Source organism: Mya arenaria, chromosome 11 (genome assembly GCF_026914265.1).
Source record: "Mya arenaria isolate MELC-2E11 chromosome 11, ASM2691426v1".
NCBI lineage: Eukaryota > Metazoa > Mollusca > Bivalvia > Myida > Myidae > Mya > Mya arenaria.
The window spans coordinates 67,919,593-67,939,716 of record NC_069132.1 but is presented as its reverse complement, the minus strand read 5'-3'; the positions used below and the strand labels follow the sequence as shown (position 1 = coordinate 67,939,716).

General features: G+C 35.5%; 2 protein-coding genes across 3 annotated transcripts; both read right to left on the bottom strand.

Moving 5' to 3' along the window:
• Nucleotides 1–211: 211 nt before the first annotated feature.
• On the bottom strand, nt 212–8,976 carry LOC128210020 (protein phosphatase 1 regulatory subunit 27-like). Its single transcript, XM_052914319.1, has 4 exons — nt 8,631–8,976; nt 6,333–6,541; nt 5,775–5,925; nt 212–860 (listed from the first exon to the last, which is right to left on the bottom strand). Exons 2-4 carry the CDS (start codon nt 6,511–6,513, stop codon nt 674–676), a joined length of 519 nt encoding a protein of 172 aa, XP_052770279.1. The 5' UTR covers nt 6,514–6,541; nt 8,631–8,976; the 3' UTR covers nt 212–673.
• A 1,578-nt stretch (nt 8,977–10,554) lies between these two features.
• Nucleotides 10,555–18,694, bottom strand: LOC128209090 (protein phosphatase 1 regulatory subunit 27-like). 2 transcript variants are annotated; one of them, XM_052912939.1, is made up of 5 exons: nt 18,310–18,694; nt 17,609–17,872; nt 15,698–15,907; nt 15,087–15,237; nt 10,555–11,891 (listed from the first exon to the last, which is right to left on the bottom strand). In XM_052912939.1, the coding sequence occupies exons 3-5, from the start codon at nt 15,876–15,878 to the stop codon at nt 11,705–11,707; spliced, it is 519 nt and encodes a 172-aa protein (XP_052768899.1). In that variant the 5' UTR covers nt 15,879–15,907; nt 17,609–17,872; nt 18,310–18,694; the 3' UTR covers nt 10,555–11,704. The 2 variants fall into 2 exon arrangements, with proteins under 2 accessions (XP_052768899.1, XP_052768898.1); XM_052912938.1 differs by having other exon boundaries at nt 17,609–18,694.
• Between the last annotated feature and the right edge of the window lie 1,430 nt (nt 18,695–20,124).

Sequence of the window (20,124 nt, the reverse complement as noted above, 5' to 3'; positions counted from 1 at the left end):
TTTAGGTTAATCCTATTTAGGAAACATTGCCGTAGTTTATAATATCATTTCATAAGTTATATTCATAATATTTCCTTCAATATTGTTTTTAATGTCATAGTTATTGTAATCATTGATCTCATTTTAAAGGCATTCATGATATTTGGTGGTTAATTGTTCTAACATTGCAAGCCAATTGCCAAGGATATATCAATTTATTAAGTACGGGTAAATGTATTAACCAACATGGCAAAAGGTTTAGTGAAATGTGGCTTATATTGACCAAAATTGAATACACACTTGCAAACTACATAATGACCAGATCTTGTGTGTTTAGAAAAAAATGAGGACTCTGAGATGATGTTCTACAATTCTAAACACTTGGATTATACCCTGATTTATATGTACACTGCATTTTACTGCAATATTGCCTTATTAAATGTTTATTTATACTTTTAAAACACCCCTTTATAATACTGCATTTAAATGACTGATCAATATGTACACTGCAATGTTGATGCAGGCATTTTGCTGCCTAATATGAGTTTTTGAATATGACTACGATGACGTCATACACAATAAAAAGTGTCCAGTTCTTCATATCAGAAACAATAAACACACACTATGAATTATGAGTTTTCACAAATTGATCAGTTATTTACAATAGCACCAAAACGCGAGACATATAACTATGTCATCCAGTGACATCATTATCAGTGACGTCATCGTCCAACTCGTCTTCTGATTGGTTATCAGTATTTGGTTTCACGTCACTTAGCATGACCCGGATGGTTGGAAGGTCAGACGGTTCCACCAGATCCAGGGGTCGCTCACCTTCGTCTGTCAAGATATTCTTGTCAGCCCCACTTTCAAGTAGAAACCTGGAACAACAATTTTATAATTGTCAGGAATATTAATTCCTTTTGCTACAGGAAAACTACTATACAATGAAACCTGAAACCATTGGTCTGACTATGCTTGGCAGTTCATCTTTCAAGTGGAAAACTGAGAGAACAGATGAACATAGTGATTATATGGTATTCTTTTTTTTCTCAAACAAGTTTGCTCAGCATCTTAAATCCTCCTTAGACCGGTAAGCCTACATAGATGTAGAAACCTGAAACAGCACATACTTGTACTTAATATTATTTTTGCCGGTCTAACTTCTAAGCATAAACCTTGGGCTATTTTGTCATGATTAATACTAATATTTTACTCTTTTTTCATTAAATCTGTCCAAATGTATTCATTATATATATACAACGTTCTTGTTACTTTCATAGCTTTGGTACTCAACTATTGTAAAATGTCTTAAAATCAATTTACAAAAAGGCAATGTTCCAATAAGTTTAAAATTTAATTTAAAAAGCGTAATGATTAGGTCCCATAAAAAAGACCGAGAGATTGCCATATTTCATGAATAAAGGGAGTGTTCTTGCTAACTATATTTAAATAGAAGGTTGAAACAACAGATGAACATCTTGGGAATGTTTATGTACAGCTCAAATGTCATGTAATTCATGAACAACATAAAGATAAAATTTCTTGTCAATAAGCCCTTCTTTCAAAATATAAACTAGATAATGACGGCCAGAAGTTTTTTCATGTTACTGTTTTCCTGTAAAATGTTCAGTCTTCCAGAATTTCTTTGGTCTTGTGAGCACTACCGGTAACACAGTGAACAGAAATGCAATATAAACATCAAGGCTAAACCCTGTTTAAATGTACAAACATAAAGGCTAAACAAACACCAAACAAGAAACACAACGTTACAACATGCCCAGACCAAACCCTGCTTCAAGATATAAGCACCAAGACTAAACAAACATCAAACAAGAGACATGACATTACAAGATGCCGATACCAAAACCCTGTTTAAAGGTACAAACAACAAGGCGAAACAAACACAAAACAAGAGACACATCGTTACAACATACCCAGACCAAAATCCTGCTTCAATATAAAAGTACCAAGACTAAACAAAAATCAAACAAGAGACACAACGTGATAAGATCCCCAGACCAAAACGCTGTTTAAAGGTGTAAGCACTAAGGCTGAACAAACATCGAACAAGAGACACAACGTTACAAGAAGTACTGAGATATGGTGCTTACTATGGCGTTCCACGTGGCTAAGAAGTCACGATATTATAACAGTGACCTTTCAAATTGAATAACATTTATGCGTTAATAGCTATAGTTGTACATTATAGCTGCAATTGTATTTCATTGTATTGGTACAGCTGTAAAATACAACTGTAGCTATTCTTTTGTCGCCAAAAATACCGCTATAGCCGTACATTTACACCAGACTGTTGCAGTTGATAGGTATAGCAAATATAGCTACATCTGTAATTTTACGACTGATGTTGTTCTTCATTTATGACTACAGATGTAGCTCTAAATAGAGCTGTGGCTATATATTTGGAGCTGAAGTTATATTAGTGCCTTAACGTTTTGAGATTACAACTTTGAGCAACTTGATTCGTCAAAGCTAACTAGTATGAATTGCAATGCATTTTAGCCGTGAAACTACTCTTTGCAAATGCGAATTTGAAGGTTTTTTACACCATTAAATGATAGGAACTTTTTCTCCGCCCAAATACACACAATGCAACCGAATCAAGTGCAGCTGTACCCAGTCAATCCACTGCAAACATCAGAGAAAGCCTACTGCCACTCTCCAACATGGAACTTGCAACTAAGAGGCGGACGCATTGCTTGTTTATTTGGGTTAATAATGTCTGCCCGTGCTTTTGGTTGCATTGTGGCTTGACCTCAAGTCAAAAATTGTGTTTAAATGCCATTAGTGAATTCAGATGGAAGAGATTGCAATAAAGTCCGGGTGCTCTTTGCAATCAAACTTTTCGGTTCTTTAACGCGCTTGGTAAAAGCACCGATACATGGTATACAACTTTCCTGGGTTGAACCAGTACTAAATACAGCTTTTTTCAGCGCTAGGCAAGGGAACTACTGCTACCATATTTTAACTCATTTTGGTTTGATGCGGCCGAGGTTTGAATCCACGACTTGAAGTAAACGCGCTATCACTGAGCTCTCAAGACGGCGAGGCTGGTACATTCTAAAAGGATATATACTTTTACAGTTTGCATCGGTTTCACATCAATCAATTAAATCGAAACATTGCCGAAAATTTGCTTTCTAATCGTTGCACAAACGGTGTGGGGAAACGGACACTGGATATATAAGTAAACAGACAAATATGCAGTTCTTTTTCTTTACCAGAGGTAAGATCTTGCTGTGTTAACGCTTATCTACCGTATCCACAAATGAAACAAGTGTTTGAAGTAATAGCTGAATGATAATTTGGCCTATGGTGTACTTTATAATGCTTACGATTTAGCAGGCCATGAAATATGAAACTTCAAATGTAAGATGATCACCTCAAAACTCACAGAATTTCGACAAGTACTGTTATTTTTAGGAAATATATCGAATAAAAAAAATCTGAATCGAACTATTTTACAAGCATAAGCTATACTAATTTTATTGTAAGAACTGGCAATGTTACATTTAAACGTGAAACGATATGCCCTTAGAAATGTTCTGTACCGTATTATGTACTGATGATAGTTTCAAAGTTGAGAAATGTGTACTGGGGATAGTATATAAAATGGGACAAAAATGATAGTAACACTGTTTATATACAATATACATGTATGTCTAATTCGTTTACTTCTTCATAAAAAAATAATAAATATTTATCATACGCACGTTTAATACTAATTTAGTATCCAGGTAGTTTGCAAGTTGCAGCAAGACGTATCATATTTTACCGGAAGATGTTAGGTACAGGACAACAACCTTTAATATCATCTTCCTTACCAACTATTCGACTCTTGCTCAATTACGTACAAAATCACTTTACTTTCAGAATAACAATGCAGTACAGATGTTGTTATTGCTGTGTTTTCAAGACTACAAGGATATAATCTGGAACCTGATAGATTTACTACTAGATTCACCTACTTGATTTACAAAGCAATTCTATATATATATATATATGTATCGCAAACACCACATAAATTCTACAGCCATATGTTTTGTGTTCCTCGATAAATCAGATTATGGCATATTTCAAATATTTTAATATTTGCGACTCGAACGTTGATGCTTGTGAAAAACACATCATGGTTAACTAATCTATATGAATGAAACAGTTTTAAGTACAAACAGATACAAAAAAAACAATAACATTTTTTGCTCTCATCCCTCGATATGGAACAATCGAACAATTTCCCCGAGCTTGTGTAAAGGTATAAAACCGTCATTATCACAGACTAGTTATTCTAAATACATCGTTTCTATCCTCAGTCCACTTAATAGATATCCCCTGTTCAGTTATTTATTTGCTTCATCTATCCCCAGTACACCTTCAGGTCATCAAAAAGTATGACTGTCTCTACGAAACTATTTCGTATTGATATATTAAACAATACTAGATGCTGTAATTACAATGAAATCGCTCGATTCAGTTTTTATTCTTATTTTCTATTTGTTATTTTATGTTTGAAATCGTACCACATTAGTGAACACTTGTGAGCGATCATGCAACTTTCGGCGAGAATTGTGCTATTAATATACAAAAGAGGAGACACATTCCCATCATATTGCATAGGATCAAGCTATTCGAAAATCTTCGATTTGGATATACAGAATATCACCATAAACTACAAAAACTGATAGATAAACATACCATGTGTAACAATCAAACGCTTATCAATTTATCACTTTCTGAACTATATCCGGTGTCAGTTCCCCCACATTGACAAAGGCATTTTGATCATGCTTTTATCAGCTAATTTACGAAGTACGAGTGGAAGTACTAGTAGACGAGCAATAAATCCAGTATTAACATTGTTTTGGGAATTTGCAGCAACAATAGCATGATAATACACTAGACTAACACAATAAATCATAATTACTAGACATTATACGTGAAAGAATTGTCCTGAAACAACAAGATGCAGTAGTCGGTAAAGCATATTTGTTGGATTTATTTCAAAGTAATTAAGCATTCGTCTATAACAATAAGCTTAAACGGACCGTGTTCATAGACCTATTGAAAGTAGATTTTTTAAAAGTCAAATGACGTTCAAAATTTATATTGCACCAGAAATATTAATGTTGGAAAAGACAACATGGTTCAAAAACCCTTGTTCCGCACCATCGATAATACCAAGAGACAGCTTGAGTCAAAGGTTCTATCAGGATATTCTTTTAAGTGCTTTGACAAATCATCAGTCAGTCTGCCAGACATATTATACTTGGTTGTTCAGCTTTCCAAGAAAACCTAAAGCAAGACAGCCAATTGATCTGAAGAGATTTTGGTTTTCTTATTTTCAGCGATTTCCTGACGTGAAACACAGACAGGAGGTATCCAATTCCATGGTGCCAATTTGCGAGAGACAATATCAAATGAAGCAATTTACACATAGATTTCATTCACTAAATTATTAGGTTATAATACTGGACATGGACCTTACATAAGAACTACAGTTTAAACGTACTAGTTTATAGTCTTGACCGGGGGGATATGGACCGGATTTATATCAGGACTGTATTACAATATTTATTATCTATTAAACACGGGTCCTGATCGCGTTCGTTCACAGACTGCTAAGAGAGAATGTATATTTTATAAAAACAATTGGGAAGACTGATGTGCCAGAGGCCACATGTGTCAGGCTTGATCACCATCAACTATAGTCAATATTAAAACATTTTTTTTCAGGACCATCTTAGGACAAGGCATTCCGGACAGTGTTATCTTACTTGACTATATCTGCGTGTCCCTCTGCGCATGCAGCGTGCAGCGGCGTCCAAGAATCCTCGTCCTGTTTGTTGACCGTCGCCCCGTGAGCCACGAGCAGTCGGACGGCCGCCTCGTTCCCGTCCAGAACCGCCTGGTGCAGCGGCGTCAGACCTGGAATCAACACAGAATGTTTCATCATTATTTTTCCGGAGTCCATACAATATAATTTATACACACCAAACTACTGTTTATGTGTCTCGTCAATATTTATATTTATTTTCCCAATCAAACAATTCAAAGCTATGCCGAACCCATCCGCGTCATGTCTACTTTAAAACTGAATCTTATTAACTTGGCTCTCAGCACTATATTCAACATTCTTTCACCTGCGTCGTTAATATGGCTAATGGCCACTGTTTTTGACTGTTAACACATGGCACCCAGCACTAAATTATGCATTCTAAGAACTGAAACCACCTGCATCGTTGACTGCACTGATTCCACTTGTAGACTTTTGACATGGCATCAGCCGCTTTTCTAAACTCAAACCATTTTGGCATGTCTAAATTATTACCCACCTGCGTCGTTAATTGCACTTATATCCACTTGTAGACTTGCTCTCCTTAGCATGGAACCAAGGGCATGCACGTCATTTTCTTTTATGTTGTCAAGAAAAACAAGCTCGTCTGGAAAGCGGACACCTTTTGGTTTCTTTTCTTCCGGGTTCTGTTTTGCGAACAAACTCGCTCGGCGACTCATTGTCAAAATACCAGTGTTATAGATACAACTGGAAAATAAAGAGATCACAGTTTAAGAATTCCATTAGCGTCTTGGGGTACTTCGATACTATTACGTTCTCTTCAAGTTTATGTCCTCCCCATGAACCTAATTTTAACCAACATTGCCTGATATAAAGCAACAATAAGTTGTACTTTGGTCCAATCTAATATGCATTACAATCCAAAAATGAAGAACTTGGGTGCCGATGCCGTTGTCTAGATTTATAGATACTCACTCACTGATTGTTTTCGAAACATTTGACACAACGCCATGATAAAACATTGGATTCGACATTCATTATTGATGTCGAGATCGGTGAATCTTCTCAACATCTAATAAAGTTGATGATTTGGATTTGATAAAAACATAATTCAAAGGAGATATAAACTGATTTATATTGTGCATTTGTATATTTTGATATCAGTCTTGGACAGGCTGAGAGGCAAGGCAGTGTTGGGTTCTGTTTACGATACATATATCAATATAAAATAACCGCAGCGCAACGGAAGCTGTAGATATATATATACGCCCAACTTTATGGGACTTTTACTCATTACTTACATTATTATGTAATTATACAAGTTATGCGAACTGGATTGCAAATGCACCAGTCCTTTTCAAAATAAGTTCTGGCTTATGCAACATGCACCAGCCCTTCTCAATCCAATTGGGTGTTAGTATTTTTTTGTACCATAAATAGACTTCGGATGTGAGAGCGCAAATATAAGCTTAAGCGTATAAAGTGTATAAATCTACGAGGTTTATAAGTTTGGATCATAGTCGGCATCGTTCATTGTTTTCCAAGTTGTATTTCGGTTATCAACAACAGTGCAATATGAACAGTTAAACTGATAAATGACCGCGTACTTATCCACTGCCTCAGTCACTGAGTATGTTCACAAAGAAAATGCTCCTTACATTGTTCACAAACTAAATGCTGCAAACAAAGTTTCACAGATAAAGAGAGATAGCTGATGCCATTAATAATGTAACATAATACTACAGAAAGCTTCAAGCGGTTGTTAAGTCTCTGAAATTCTAAAACTAACAGTCTTAAAGACAAACAATGTTCTTGTTGTGACAGGTCAGGCATAAGTGTTATACTAGTATATCAGAACAATACAAAAGGAAAACATTTGGCTACAAGCATAATTGTGGCATTATATGTTAGTTACGGATTTTAACAATATCATAGATCCCGTTCCAGCCCAAGATGTAACAATATTTGAGAAAATACCATATATACTCAATGAATATTAAGAAATAAGGCAAAACATGTTACGTTTTTCCGAAAAGTGTTAGTAAATTTAATTATTTTAATCTTTGCTTTAGCCTGAAATAATAATATGCTGGCGACGTTAAATACAAAATTAAAAGTTTTGAAGTCTGACCCCATGTCCAAACAAGCCACATTACAGTGACGAAGGAAAAGGGACAAAGCAAACACGATTTACACACGTTATCACATTGGGATATCATTCTCGTACATTAATAAAATAGCATTCTTCCATCAGCTCAACAAATAAGAGCAACAAAAGAAAGCATAGCTCATAATTCGCCTTTTCAATGAGTAAGATATTGACAATATCAGCTTTCGTAGCAAAGAGGTGGATGTTATTCAATTGAAGAATCGACCAATAATTAAATATTTATTTAATAATGGGTATTTCAAAACTGGTTAACAGCGATATATAAGCTTGCACACATACAGGGTTTTAGCTGAAGAGTTTAAGAAGGGTGCTGTTGCCTGCCCTTTTTTCGTACAGCCGGCGGCCTTTTGCACTTGTTTACCAATCTCTTATTTTCTTTTTTAATGAAATTCAACAATCAAAGTATACTAGGGTTATGTGTTTACTTCGAATGCTTAATATTATCACATAATTATTTCATTTTGTTTAAAAACTTATTTTAATATTAAATATGTATACAAAACGTTACTTATTTGGCTGTTGTACACCATGAACACATTTTTAACATTTTCTATCTAATTCATATTTAATTATATTCGGTTACAGGCCGATACAATGTATGTGCCCTTATTACCTGAACAACCCTGCCCAATCTTTTAAAACTATGGCCACAACACAAATACAAACCTCTGTATAGACGTTGCTAATATCCATATATTTCACATCTGTTTCAGCCCACAAACATACATCAGTGTGTACAAGACTAATATCGCACTATTCCAGCACTATTAGTCCCTTGACCATACAATCTGTATAATTTATAAGGAACATAAACATAAAAGTGAACTCGGATATAACAAGCAATTCAATATAACATCGAGGAACAAATCTTGATATCACTCATTTACATCACAATTATCCTGTGATCGGCTGGTTCGGCTTCCTTATAAGAATTTTATCAATGGTAGTTCAAGGTTTTTCAAAATAATGAATATAGGAATCAAAAGCGTGATAACAGCCGGTATCCCCTCTGTGTTTGTAGGCCTCTTTGGATTCTGATCTCTTGTTTACATTAACACTTGAAACATAAGCCAAAAATCAATGCAAAAATATTGTTCTCAGATAACCTCCAATCTAACACTTACTATCATAAATGAAATATACTGTTTTCCATTTGCAATGAATCTTACTTCTTAGCTTGCTAGTAGCTAACAATTTTAACCATTTGAAATAACCACGGCCGTTAAAATTCCTGGTATACTAACTCGCTAATCCTGAAACAAATTCAAAACATTGTTTTCCCTGATATTCCAGATATGCCTTATTTTTTACTATAATTATAAGCACCTCGCAGCATACAAGCAAACCTCGTTAAGAGATATTGTATTTTTCATAGAGCCAAAATGATCGCTATTGTTATATGATCTACTGTAAGGCCCAGAATGCTCCGCTGCTCACTTTATTTCCAGCGTGTATAATTATGTGGTAAATATCTGCTAGCTGGAAATTCTTTACTCGTTTTGCACTCTGGGCGGGCATAGATCAAGTGTGCTCAACATTTTAATTTCAAAAGTAATGCTGAATAACGAACCTTAAACGTTAAGATTTTTTTAAGCTGTGCATAACAAGTTATTTGGTTTGAAGGATTCTCAATAATTACTCATTAATTAGTAAAACTCATCGCAAATTAATCACATGGTATTTATAAAGCTATCAAATAAAGCGCTTCAAATAACGAAAACGATTGATTCAGTGATGTAATGGATATGTTATCAAATAAGTATGGGGTTTTGTTGCAACCAGTACATGAGTAGATGAAAACTTATGAAGCATAGCACAAGTTGGTTTTGATATAACTTGTAATACAATATAAAAGTCCTAAGTTTAATGTAATGGCACACCTTACCGCTTAAATTCTAGAAAAGAGTGTATTTGCAATGCATATTCAAAACGAGTTTTGTTCCGTTGTTCCATGTTTCTTGTCTGTGATTTTTTTTCGTTTTTGTGTTTTATGTCTTTTGTGTTTACCCTGTGCCATTAAACTGGGTTTATGTTTAAACCTTTGGCTACTGAGCTTGTTTCTGTAGTTTTTCACATAAATATGGATCAAAAAAATATTTTAGGCTCTAAGAACCTCGAAACATGGTGCACCAAAGAGACACGTCTTTTTCAAAGAGCCAGTGATCGTTATTGCTATATGATCTACTGTAAGGCCCAGAATTTTCCACTGATTGGATTATTTCCATAGTATATAATTGTGTGGAAAACATCTGCTCGCTGGAAATTCTTTCCTCGTGTTGTATACAGGAAGGGTTAGATTAAGTATTAATGCTGAAAACCGAGCCGAGCAGTGCAAAACAATTTCATTTGATTTAAGGGATACCCAATAATCACTTGATAATTAACAATACTCATTGATATTAATCACAGGGTATTTATAAATCTATCAAATAAAGATAATATATGATCAACTGTAAGGCCCAGAATGCTCCACTGCTCACTTTATTTCCATAGTATATAATTATGTGGTAAATATCTGCTAGCTGGCAATTCTTTCATCGTGTTGTACTCCGGACGGGTTGGATTAAGTATCAATGATGTAAAGCGAGCCTTAAACAATCAAGATTTGTTTATGTAGTGCATAACAATTTTATTCGATTTAAGGGATACCCAATAAACACTTAATAATTTACAAAACTCATTGAAATTAATCACAGGGTATTGATAAAGCTATCATATAGAGCGCTTCAAACGATTCATTCAATGGTGTAATGTATATGTTAATATCAAATAAATAGAGCGGTTTGACGCAACTCACGACAAACGTTTATAAATTGTATAATTCTTAACATTAAAATAAAATTGTAGTCCTAAAACAAAACCATTACATGAATACTCATGTATCGTAGCCAGTATTGTATCCGATATATCGTATAACACAGGATTAAAGTCCTTAATTTTAATATAAAATAGCACCTGACTGTTTCAATTCCGTAAAAAAGAATGTGTCCATTGCATATTTACAACGATTTCATAGCGAAGTTTTGATAACAAGTCACTCATTAGAGTCATCCTATTAAGCTGACAGGGTCGTACGTTATGATCAATATCTTAAATTATGTATATTATATTGTTTTTAATATTGTTTTAAATGGCAAAGTTATTGAAATCGATCTTATAAAAAAGGATTTATAATAAATGGTGGTTAATAGCTCTAACATTGCAAGCCGATTGCAATATATATAGCAACTTGATTGGTATTGGTTCATTTCCCCATTTTTCATTTGGAAAATTTTACCAACATGGCAAAGGGATTGGTAAAAATGTGGCTTTTATTGCCCTAAATTGAATATACATTTGCAATGAACATGATGACCAAGCCTAGATCTTGTACGTAAGCTTAGAAAAAAGAGGATTGATTTCTTAGATGATGTTTAAATTCTAGACAGTTGAAAGCACTCTGATTTATATAAACACTGCAATTTTCTGTAACATTGGCTTATTCAATGCCTGTAAATACATTTAAAACACCCTTTTATCATACCGTATTTGAATGATTGATCAATATGTACACATCAATGTTGATGCAGGCATTTTGCAGCGTAATATGAGTTTTTAAATAAGACCATGATAAAGTCATACAAAATAAAAAGTGTCCAGTTCTTCATATCGGGTACCATAAACACATATGATGAATTATGAGTTTTCACAAATTGATCAGTTATTTACAATAGCACCAAAACGCGAGACATATAACTTTGTCATCCAGTGACATCATTATCAGTGACGTCATCGTCCAACTCGTCTTCTGATTGGTTATCAGTATTTGGTTTCACGTCACTTAGCATGACCCGGATGGTTGGGAGGTCAGACGGTTCCACCAGATCCAGGGGTCGCTCGCCTTCGTCTGTCAAGATGTTCTTGTCAGCCCCACTTTCAAGTAGAAACCTGGAACAGCAGATTCATAATTATCAGGATTGTTAATTCCTTTCGCTACAGGAAACCTACTAAACATCGAAACCTGAAACCATTTATTTGGCTATGCTTGGCAGTTCCTCTTTCAAGTGGAAACCCGAGAGAACAGATGAACATAGTGATTAAATGGTATTCTTTTTTTCTAGAACAAGTTTGCTCGGCATCCTAAATACTCCTCAGTCCGGTAAGCCTATCTAAATGGAGAAACCTGAGACAGCATATACTTGTACTTAGCATTATTCTTACTGGTCTAACTTCTAAGCATAAACCTTGGGCCATAAAGCATTTTCCTTAATTATTTTTGTTCATGATTAATACTACTATTTTAAATCCACTCTAAGTTTTCATCAACTCTGTTCAAATGTAGTCATTATATAAACAACTTTCTTGTTGCTTTCATAGCTTTGGTATTTAACTATTGTAAAATGCCTTAACACCAACTTAGAAAAAAGACAATGATCCAATAAGTTTAAAATTTAATTTAAAAAGCTTAATGAATAGGCCCCATAAGAAAAACCAAGAAATTGCTTATTCCATGAATAAAGTGAGTGGCCTTGCTAACTCTATTTAAAAAGAAGTCTGAAACAACAGATGAACATCTTGGAAATGTTCATGTACAGCTCAAATGTCATGTAATTCATGAACAAAACATAAAGATAAAATTTCTTGTGAATAAGCTAAATGCCTTCTTATATAACCTAGATAATGATGGCCAGATTTTTTTCATGTTACTGTTTTCCTGCAAAAGGTTCAGGCTACCAGAATGTTCTTTGGTCTTGTGAGCACTACCAGTAACACAATGGAATGAAATCCAATGAAAACATTAAGGTAAACAGGCATCAAACAAGAGCCACAAAACCATGTTTAAATGTATAAGAACCAGGGCTTAACAAACACCAAACAAGAGACACGACGTTACAATATGCCCAGACATAAACCCTGCTTCAAGGTATAAGCACCAAGGCTAAACAAACACCAAACAAGAGACACAATGTTACAAGATGCCCAGACCAAAACCCTGCTTCAAGGTATAAGCCAAGACTAAACAAACAAGAGACACAACGTAACAATAAATAACTAAGTGCCTACTATGGCGTTCCACGTGGATCAAAAGTCACGATATTATAACAGTGACCTTTCAAATTAAATAACATATATGTGTTAATAGCTATAGTTGTACATTATAGCTGCAATTGTATTTCATTGCTTTGCTACAGCTATAAAATACAGCTGTAGCTACTCTTCTGTCGTCAAAAATACAGCTACCGCCGTATATTTACATCAGACTGTTGCAGTTGATAGGTGTAGCAAATACAGCTACAGCTGTAATTTTACGACTGATGTTGTACTTTGACTACAGATGTAGCTATGAAATACAGCTGTGGCTATATATTTGGAGCTGAAGTTATATTATTGTCTTACCGTTTTGATAGTACACTTTGAGCCACTTGGTTCGTCAAACCTAACTAGTATGAATTGCAATGGTGACCGCATTTTAGCCGTGAAAGTACCCTTTGCAAATGAGAATTTGAAGGTTATTGCAGTATTGAATGATAGGAACGTTTTCTCCGCCCAAATACACGCAGTGAAACCGAATCAAGTGCAAATATAGCCAGTCAATCCACTGCAAACATCATAGAAAGCCCACTGCCACTGTTCAACATGTAACTTGCAACTAAGAGGCGGAGGCATTGCTTGTTTATTTGGGTTAATAATGTCTGCCCGTGCTTTTGGTTGCATTGTGGCTTGACCTCAAGTCAGAAATTGTGTTTAAATGCCATTAGTGGATTCAGATAGAAGTGATTGCAATAAAGTCCGGGTGCGATACCCTAGCTCTTTGCAATTAAACTTTTCGGTTCTTTAACGCGCTTGGTAAAAGCACCGATACATGGAATACAACTTTCCTGGGTTGAACCAGTACTAAATACAGCATTTTTCCAGCGCTAGGCAATGGAGCTACTGCTACCATATTTTAACGTATTTTGGTTTGATGCGGACGAGGTTTAAACCCAAAACCTTCCGCACTCAAGGCGAACGCGCTACCACTGAGCTATCAAGACAGCGAGGATGGTACATTCACAAAGGATACATACGTGTACACTTTGCATCGGCTTCAGATTGATCAATTAAATAGAAACATTGCCGAAAATTGACTTTCTCGTCGTTGCACATTTTTTGCATGCTTTTATCAGCTAATTTACGAGTGGAAGTACTAGTAGACAAGCATAAAGGGCAGTATTAACATGTTGTTGGGCATTTGCAGCAACAATAGCATATTGATACACTAGACTAACACAATAAATCATAAAATAGCTAGACATTATACGTGAAAGAAATATCCTGAAACAACAAGTGCAGTAGTCGGAAAAGCATTTTTGTTGGATTTATTTCAAAGTAACTTAGCATTCATCTATAGCAATAAGCTAAAGCGGACCGTGTTCATAGACCTATTGAAAGTAGAGTTTTTAAAGCCACATGACATACATGTATTACAACCAGAAGTATCAATGTTGGACAAGACCATATGGTTCAAAAACACTTGTTTCGCACCATCGATAATACCAAGAGACAGCTTGAGTCAAAGGTTCTATCAGGATATTCTTTTAAGTGCTATGACAAATCATCAGTCAGTCTGCCAGTTATATTATACTTGGTTGCTCAGCTTTCCAAGAGAACCTAAAGCAAGATAGCCAATCGATCTGACATAGATTTTGGTGTTCTGCTTTCCAGCGATCTGCTGACATGAACACAGACAGGACGTATCCAATTCTAGGGTGCCAATTTGCGAGAGACATTCTTAATATCCAATGAAGCAATTTACCCATAGATTTCATTCACTAAATCCTTAAGTAATAATACTGCACACGGACCTTACATAAGAACTTAGTTCATACGTACTGGTTAATAGTCTTGACCTGGGGAATATGGACCCGATTTATATCAAGACTGTATTACAATATTTATTATGTATTAAACACGGGTCCCCTGATCGCGTTCGTTGACTGACTGTTAAGAGAGAATGTGGTATTATATGTTTTTTGGGGAAAACTGATGTGACTGAGGGCCACATGTGTCAGGCTTGATCATGATCAACTAAATTCAAAATTAAAACGATTATTATTTTCCAGGACCATCTCAGGACAAGGCATTCTGGACATTGTTACCTACCTGACTATATCTGCGTGTCCCTCTGCGCATGCAGCGTGCAGCGGCGTCCAAGAATCCTCGTCCTGTTTGTTGACCGTCGCCCCGTGAGCCACGAGCAGTCGTACGGCCGCCTCGTTCCCGTCCAGAACCGCCTGGTGCAGTGGCGTCAGACCTGGAATCAACACAGAATGTTTTATCATTATTTGTCCAGAGTCCATACAATATAATTTGATATATACACCAAACTACTGTTTATGTGTCTCATCAATAATTATATTTATTTTCCCAATCAAACAATTCCAAGCTATGCCGAACCAATCTGCGGCGTATCTACTTCTAAACTGCCTCTTATTAACTGTGCTATATTCAACATTCTAACACCTGCGTCGTTAATATGGCTAAAAGCCACGATTTTTGATTGTTAACACATGGCACCCAGCGCTTAATTCCACATTCTAAGAACTGAAACCACCTGCGTCGTTGACTGCACTGGTTCCACTTGTAGACTTTTAACATGGCATCAGCTACTATACTAAACTCAAACCAAACATTCACAACGCTATTATCCAATCCTTACCATATGGCACTCAGTGCTATATTCTATATTTTGTCATGTCTTAACTCTTACCCACCTGCGTCGTTAACTGCACTGATATCCACTTGTAGACTTGCTCTCCTTAGCATGGATCCAAGAGCATGCACGTCATTCTCTTTTATGTTGTCAAGAAAGACAAGCTCGTCTGGAAAGCGGACACCCTTAGGTTTCTTTTCTTCCGGGTTCTGTTTTGCGAACAAACTCGCTCGGCGGCTCATTGTTGAAAACAACAGTGTTATAGATACAACTGGAAACAAAGAGATGACAGTACAAATGTATAAGAATTCCATTAGCGTCTTAGGATACTATCACGTTCTCTTCAAGTATATTTCTTCATCATGAAACTGATTTGAACCATCATTGCCTGATTAAAAGCAACAATAAGTTGTTCCTAGGTCCTGTCTTGTATGCATTGCCATTCCACCAGCGTATACCTTAGGTGATGATACCGTTTTCTAGATTTAAAGATACTCGCTCACAGATTGTTTTCGAAACATTTGACACAACGCAATGATAAAACACTGGATTTAACATTCATCAGTAATGTCGAGATCGGTGAATCTTTTCAACATCTAATTAAGTTGATGGTTCGGATTAAATTAAATCAAGCGTCTAAGGTGTATAAATCTACGAGGTTTATAAGTTTGGACCACGGTCGGTTCATTGTTTTTCGAGTTGTATTCCGGTTATCAACAACAATGTAATATGAACAGTTAAACTGATAAATGACCGCGTACTTATCCGCTGCCTCAGTCACTGGGTATGTTCACAAAGATAATGTTCCTTACATTGTTCACAAACTAAATGCTGCAAACAAAGTTTCACAGATAAAGAGAGATAGCTGGTGCCATTAATAATGTAACATAATACTACAGAAAGCTTCAAGCGGTTGTTTAGTTTCTGATATTCTAAAACTAACAGTCTTAAAGACAAACAATGTCCTTATTTTGATAGGTCACGCATAAGTATTATACTAGTATATCAGAACAATACAAAAGGAAAACATTCGTATACAAGCATAATTGTGACATTATATGTTAGTTAAGGAATTTAACAATTTCATAGATCCCGTTCCAGTCCAAGGTGCAACAATATTTGAGAAAATACCATTATATACTAAATAAATATCAAGAAATGTTGAAGAAACTATTACGTTTTTCCGAAAAGCGTTATTTCATTTGAGTCGTTGCTTTAACCTTTAATGCTGGCGACGTTGAATACTAAATTAAAAGTTTTGATGGCTGACCCTATGTAAAACAAGCCATATTACAGTGACCACGGAAAAGGGACAAAGCAAACACGATTTACACATTTTATCACATTGTGATATCATTATGGTACATTAATAAAATAGCATTCTTCCATCACCTAAACAAATAAGAGCAACAAAAGAAAGTATAGCTCATAATTCGTCAGTTCAATGGGCAAGCTTTTGACGATATTAGCTTTCATAGCAAACAAGTGGATGTTATTCAACTGAAGAATCGACCAATCATTTAATATTTATTTAATAATGGTACATGTATATTTAAGATTGGTTAACAACGATATTAAGGCTTGCAACACATATAGGGTTTAATTTAAAAAGTTTAAGAAGGGTGCTGCTGCCTGCCCTTTTTCGTAAATCCCGCGGCCTGTTGGACACCATTTAAAAAAAATTAACAATCAAAATATACTTGTGTTGTGTAAATACTTTGAATGCTTTATCATGATTATCACATAAATATTTCAGTTTGCTTAAAGACTTGTTTTATTTTTATTGACGTATACAAAACATTACCCTTTTGGCTGTTGTACACAATAAACACATTTTTAACATTTCCTCTCTAAATCATATAATATTTTATTTGATTTATAGTACAGTCCGGTACAATGTATGTGCCCTTTTCACCTTCGGAACCACCCTGCCTAATTTCTGCAATACCCTGCTCTTAAAATCAACACGTACCTCTGTATTGGCGTTGCTAATATCCATATATTTCACATCAGAATTCAGTTCACATACATACATCAGAGTCTACGAGAAAAATGTCGCACTATTCCAGCACCTTAGATCCCTCGCCCATACAATTTGTATGATTTATAAGGAACATTAAGATCAAATCCACAAAGTGAACTCGGATATAACAATCAGTTCAATATAGCATCACGTCCCAATCTCGATATCACTCATTTGCATCACAATTACCCTGTGATCGGCTGGTTCGGCTGCCTAGAAACAGATTTTATTAATGGTAAGCTCCAGGTTTTTCAAAAGCGTGTTAACAGCCGGCATCACGCTGTGATGCTCGGCCTCTCCAGATTCTGATCTCTTGTTTACATTAACACTTGAAACAAGGTGATTTTTACGCGCATGAGCCAAAAATCAATGCAAAAATATTGTTCTCAGATAACGTCCGCTCAAACACTTAATATATAGAAATTAAATGGCCTGTTTTCCATTTGTTTCCAATCATACTACTAAACTAGCTAGTAGCTAGCATTTAATACCATTCCAAATAAACACGGTCATTCAAATTCCAGATTTACTATCTCGCGACCCCTAAAATAAAGTTAAAACTTTATTTCCACTGATATTCCAGATTTATTTAGTCGTGAAACTTGATCTTAATTCATATTTGTGTCTATAGCTAGGCTCGTCGAACAAACCTCTTTCAGGTATTTTGTCTCTTTGGGTGAGCCAGATATCGTTATTGCTAATTTTCCCAATGTTAGTGGGATATCTATCATCTACAGTAAGTCCCAGTATGCTCCACTGCTCGCATTATTTCCGGAGTGTTTATGTGTGGAAAACGTCTGCTCGGCTGGAAATTCGTTCCTCGTGCTGCGCTGATAATGTGTGTTTTTCTTTTTTCTTGACATCAACGATTACAAAAACGATTTCATAAAAAATGCTTTGAATTTCACAACATGAATGAATCTTTGTTTTAACTTTCAGTCTTACAGTAATTATATTTATGAACTTTCATATGTGATCATCAATTCTTCACGATGGAGAAGTTCAAACAGTGTCCGGGATTTCTTCTGAAAATTACACACAAAAACACTATTCCCCAAATAATTTTTCGCTTTGCATATTAACTATTGCAATTTTAAGTTTTATACCGCTTCTTTATTACATAGTAGCTCATTTTACAGCCGCGTGTATCTATACATTGGAATGCATCAACAGCAATAAATCACAGCTGTAGCTGTCACTGGATGTCATATTGAGACTTTTGAGTCACATGTTACACCATTGACATCATTCGACAAGGGTTTTCTTGGAATGCCTGTTTTTCTACTTGTAAAAAAATAAACCAAATAGGGAAGAGCTCAATTATGTATGTCTACATGTGGCACCGGGATTACAATGTATCAATTCATGCAGATTCTCATATGGTCGTCACAAATCGTATTTAAAAAAATCAACAAGTAGATTCCGTTATATTATACGTCAGCAAAGCGTTCGACACAGCGAATCACAAGTTCACAAAACTTCTACACAAGCTCCAATCACGGTCATCTACTAGCTTTTATAAGCAATGTTCTGATCACGCGGCAATGGGAGATTCACGAAGTCATCAAGGGTGAACAGTCAATATCAGTCCACGTCGAAACAGGCGCCCGCCAAGGCACAGTATGATAGCGTTTGCTCGTCCTAAGTCCCAAGTGAAGTCCCAACTGAGGCCATTTGCGGACGACTGCATTCTTTATTGTACCATAAAAAAGACCACATATAACTACACGAAAACATTAACACACTTAATAGTATTCACTACAACCTATATAAAGCGGGTGTTAAATTCTTAGCTTAAAGACAAAATTTAATTAAACCACTTATTTTTCTTCGGCAATGATATACCCTATCAACTCCATGTTAAAAGCTGCACTCTCACAGACTGAACATTTTGACAACTTTTTTTATCTTTTGTCTTGGAACGAGCCAATATTGGCGAAAATCCATGGAAACCAGTTATATAAGATTGCTGACAAAAAAATCAGATCGCAGATTTTTATATTTAAGTTCAAAAATTGATGTTTTATGCATTTTTCTTAAACCATTAGTAACGGTTTAAGCCATAAAACATTAATTTTCGAACGGAAATATGAATATCTGCGATCTGATCTTTTGTCAGCAATCTTTTATCATTGGTTTGCAGATATTTACGCAAACATTTGCTCTTTCCAAGACAAAAAAATAAAAAGTTGTAAAAATGGTATATCTGTGAGAGTGCAGCGTCAGCATATGAATTGCCTTCTCGGACGATATAAAGTGGACAACGCACATAACCAACTTCAGTAAATTTTACACTCAGTTTCACTGGCCTTAGCCGCAACTACATGTTAGACATTGCCCCAAAACACGCAGGAAAACAACCTACCTCGGAAGTGTACGTTCCAAACTTGAATACGGCAGCCTGATATGGGATCTCTACACAAACGAATTGAACATATTTAAAGATCAGCTGCAGGACTCATCAA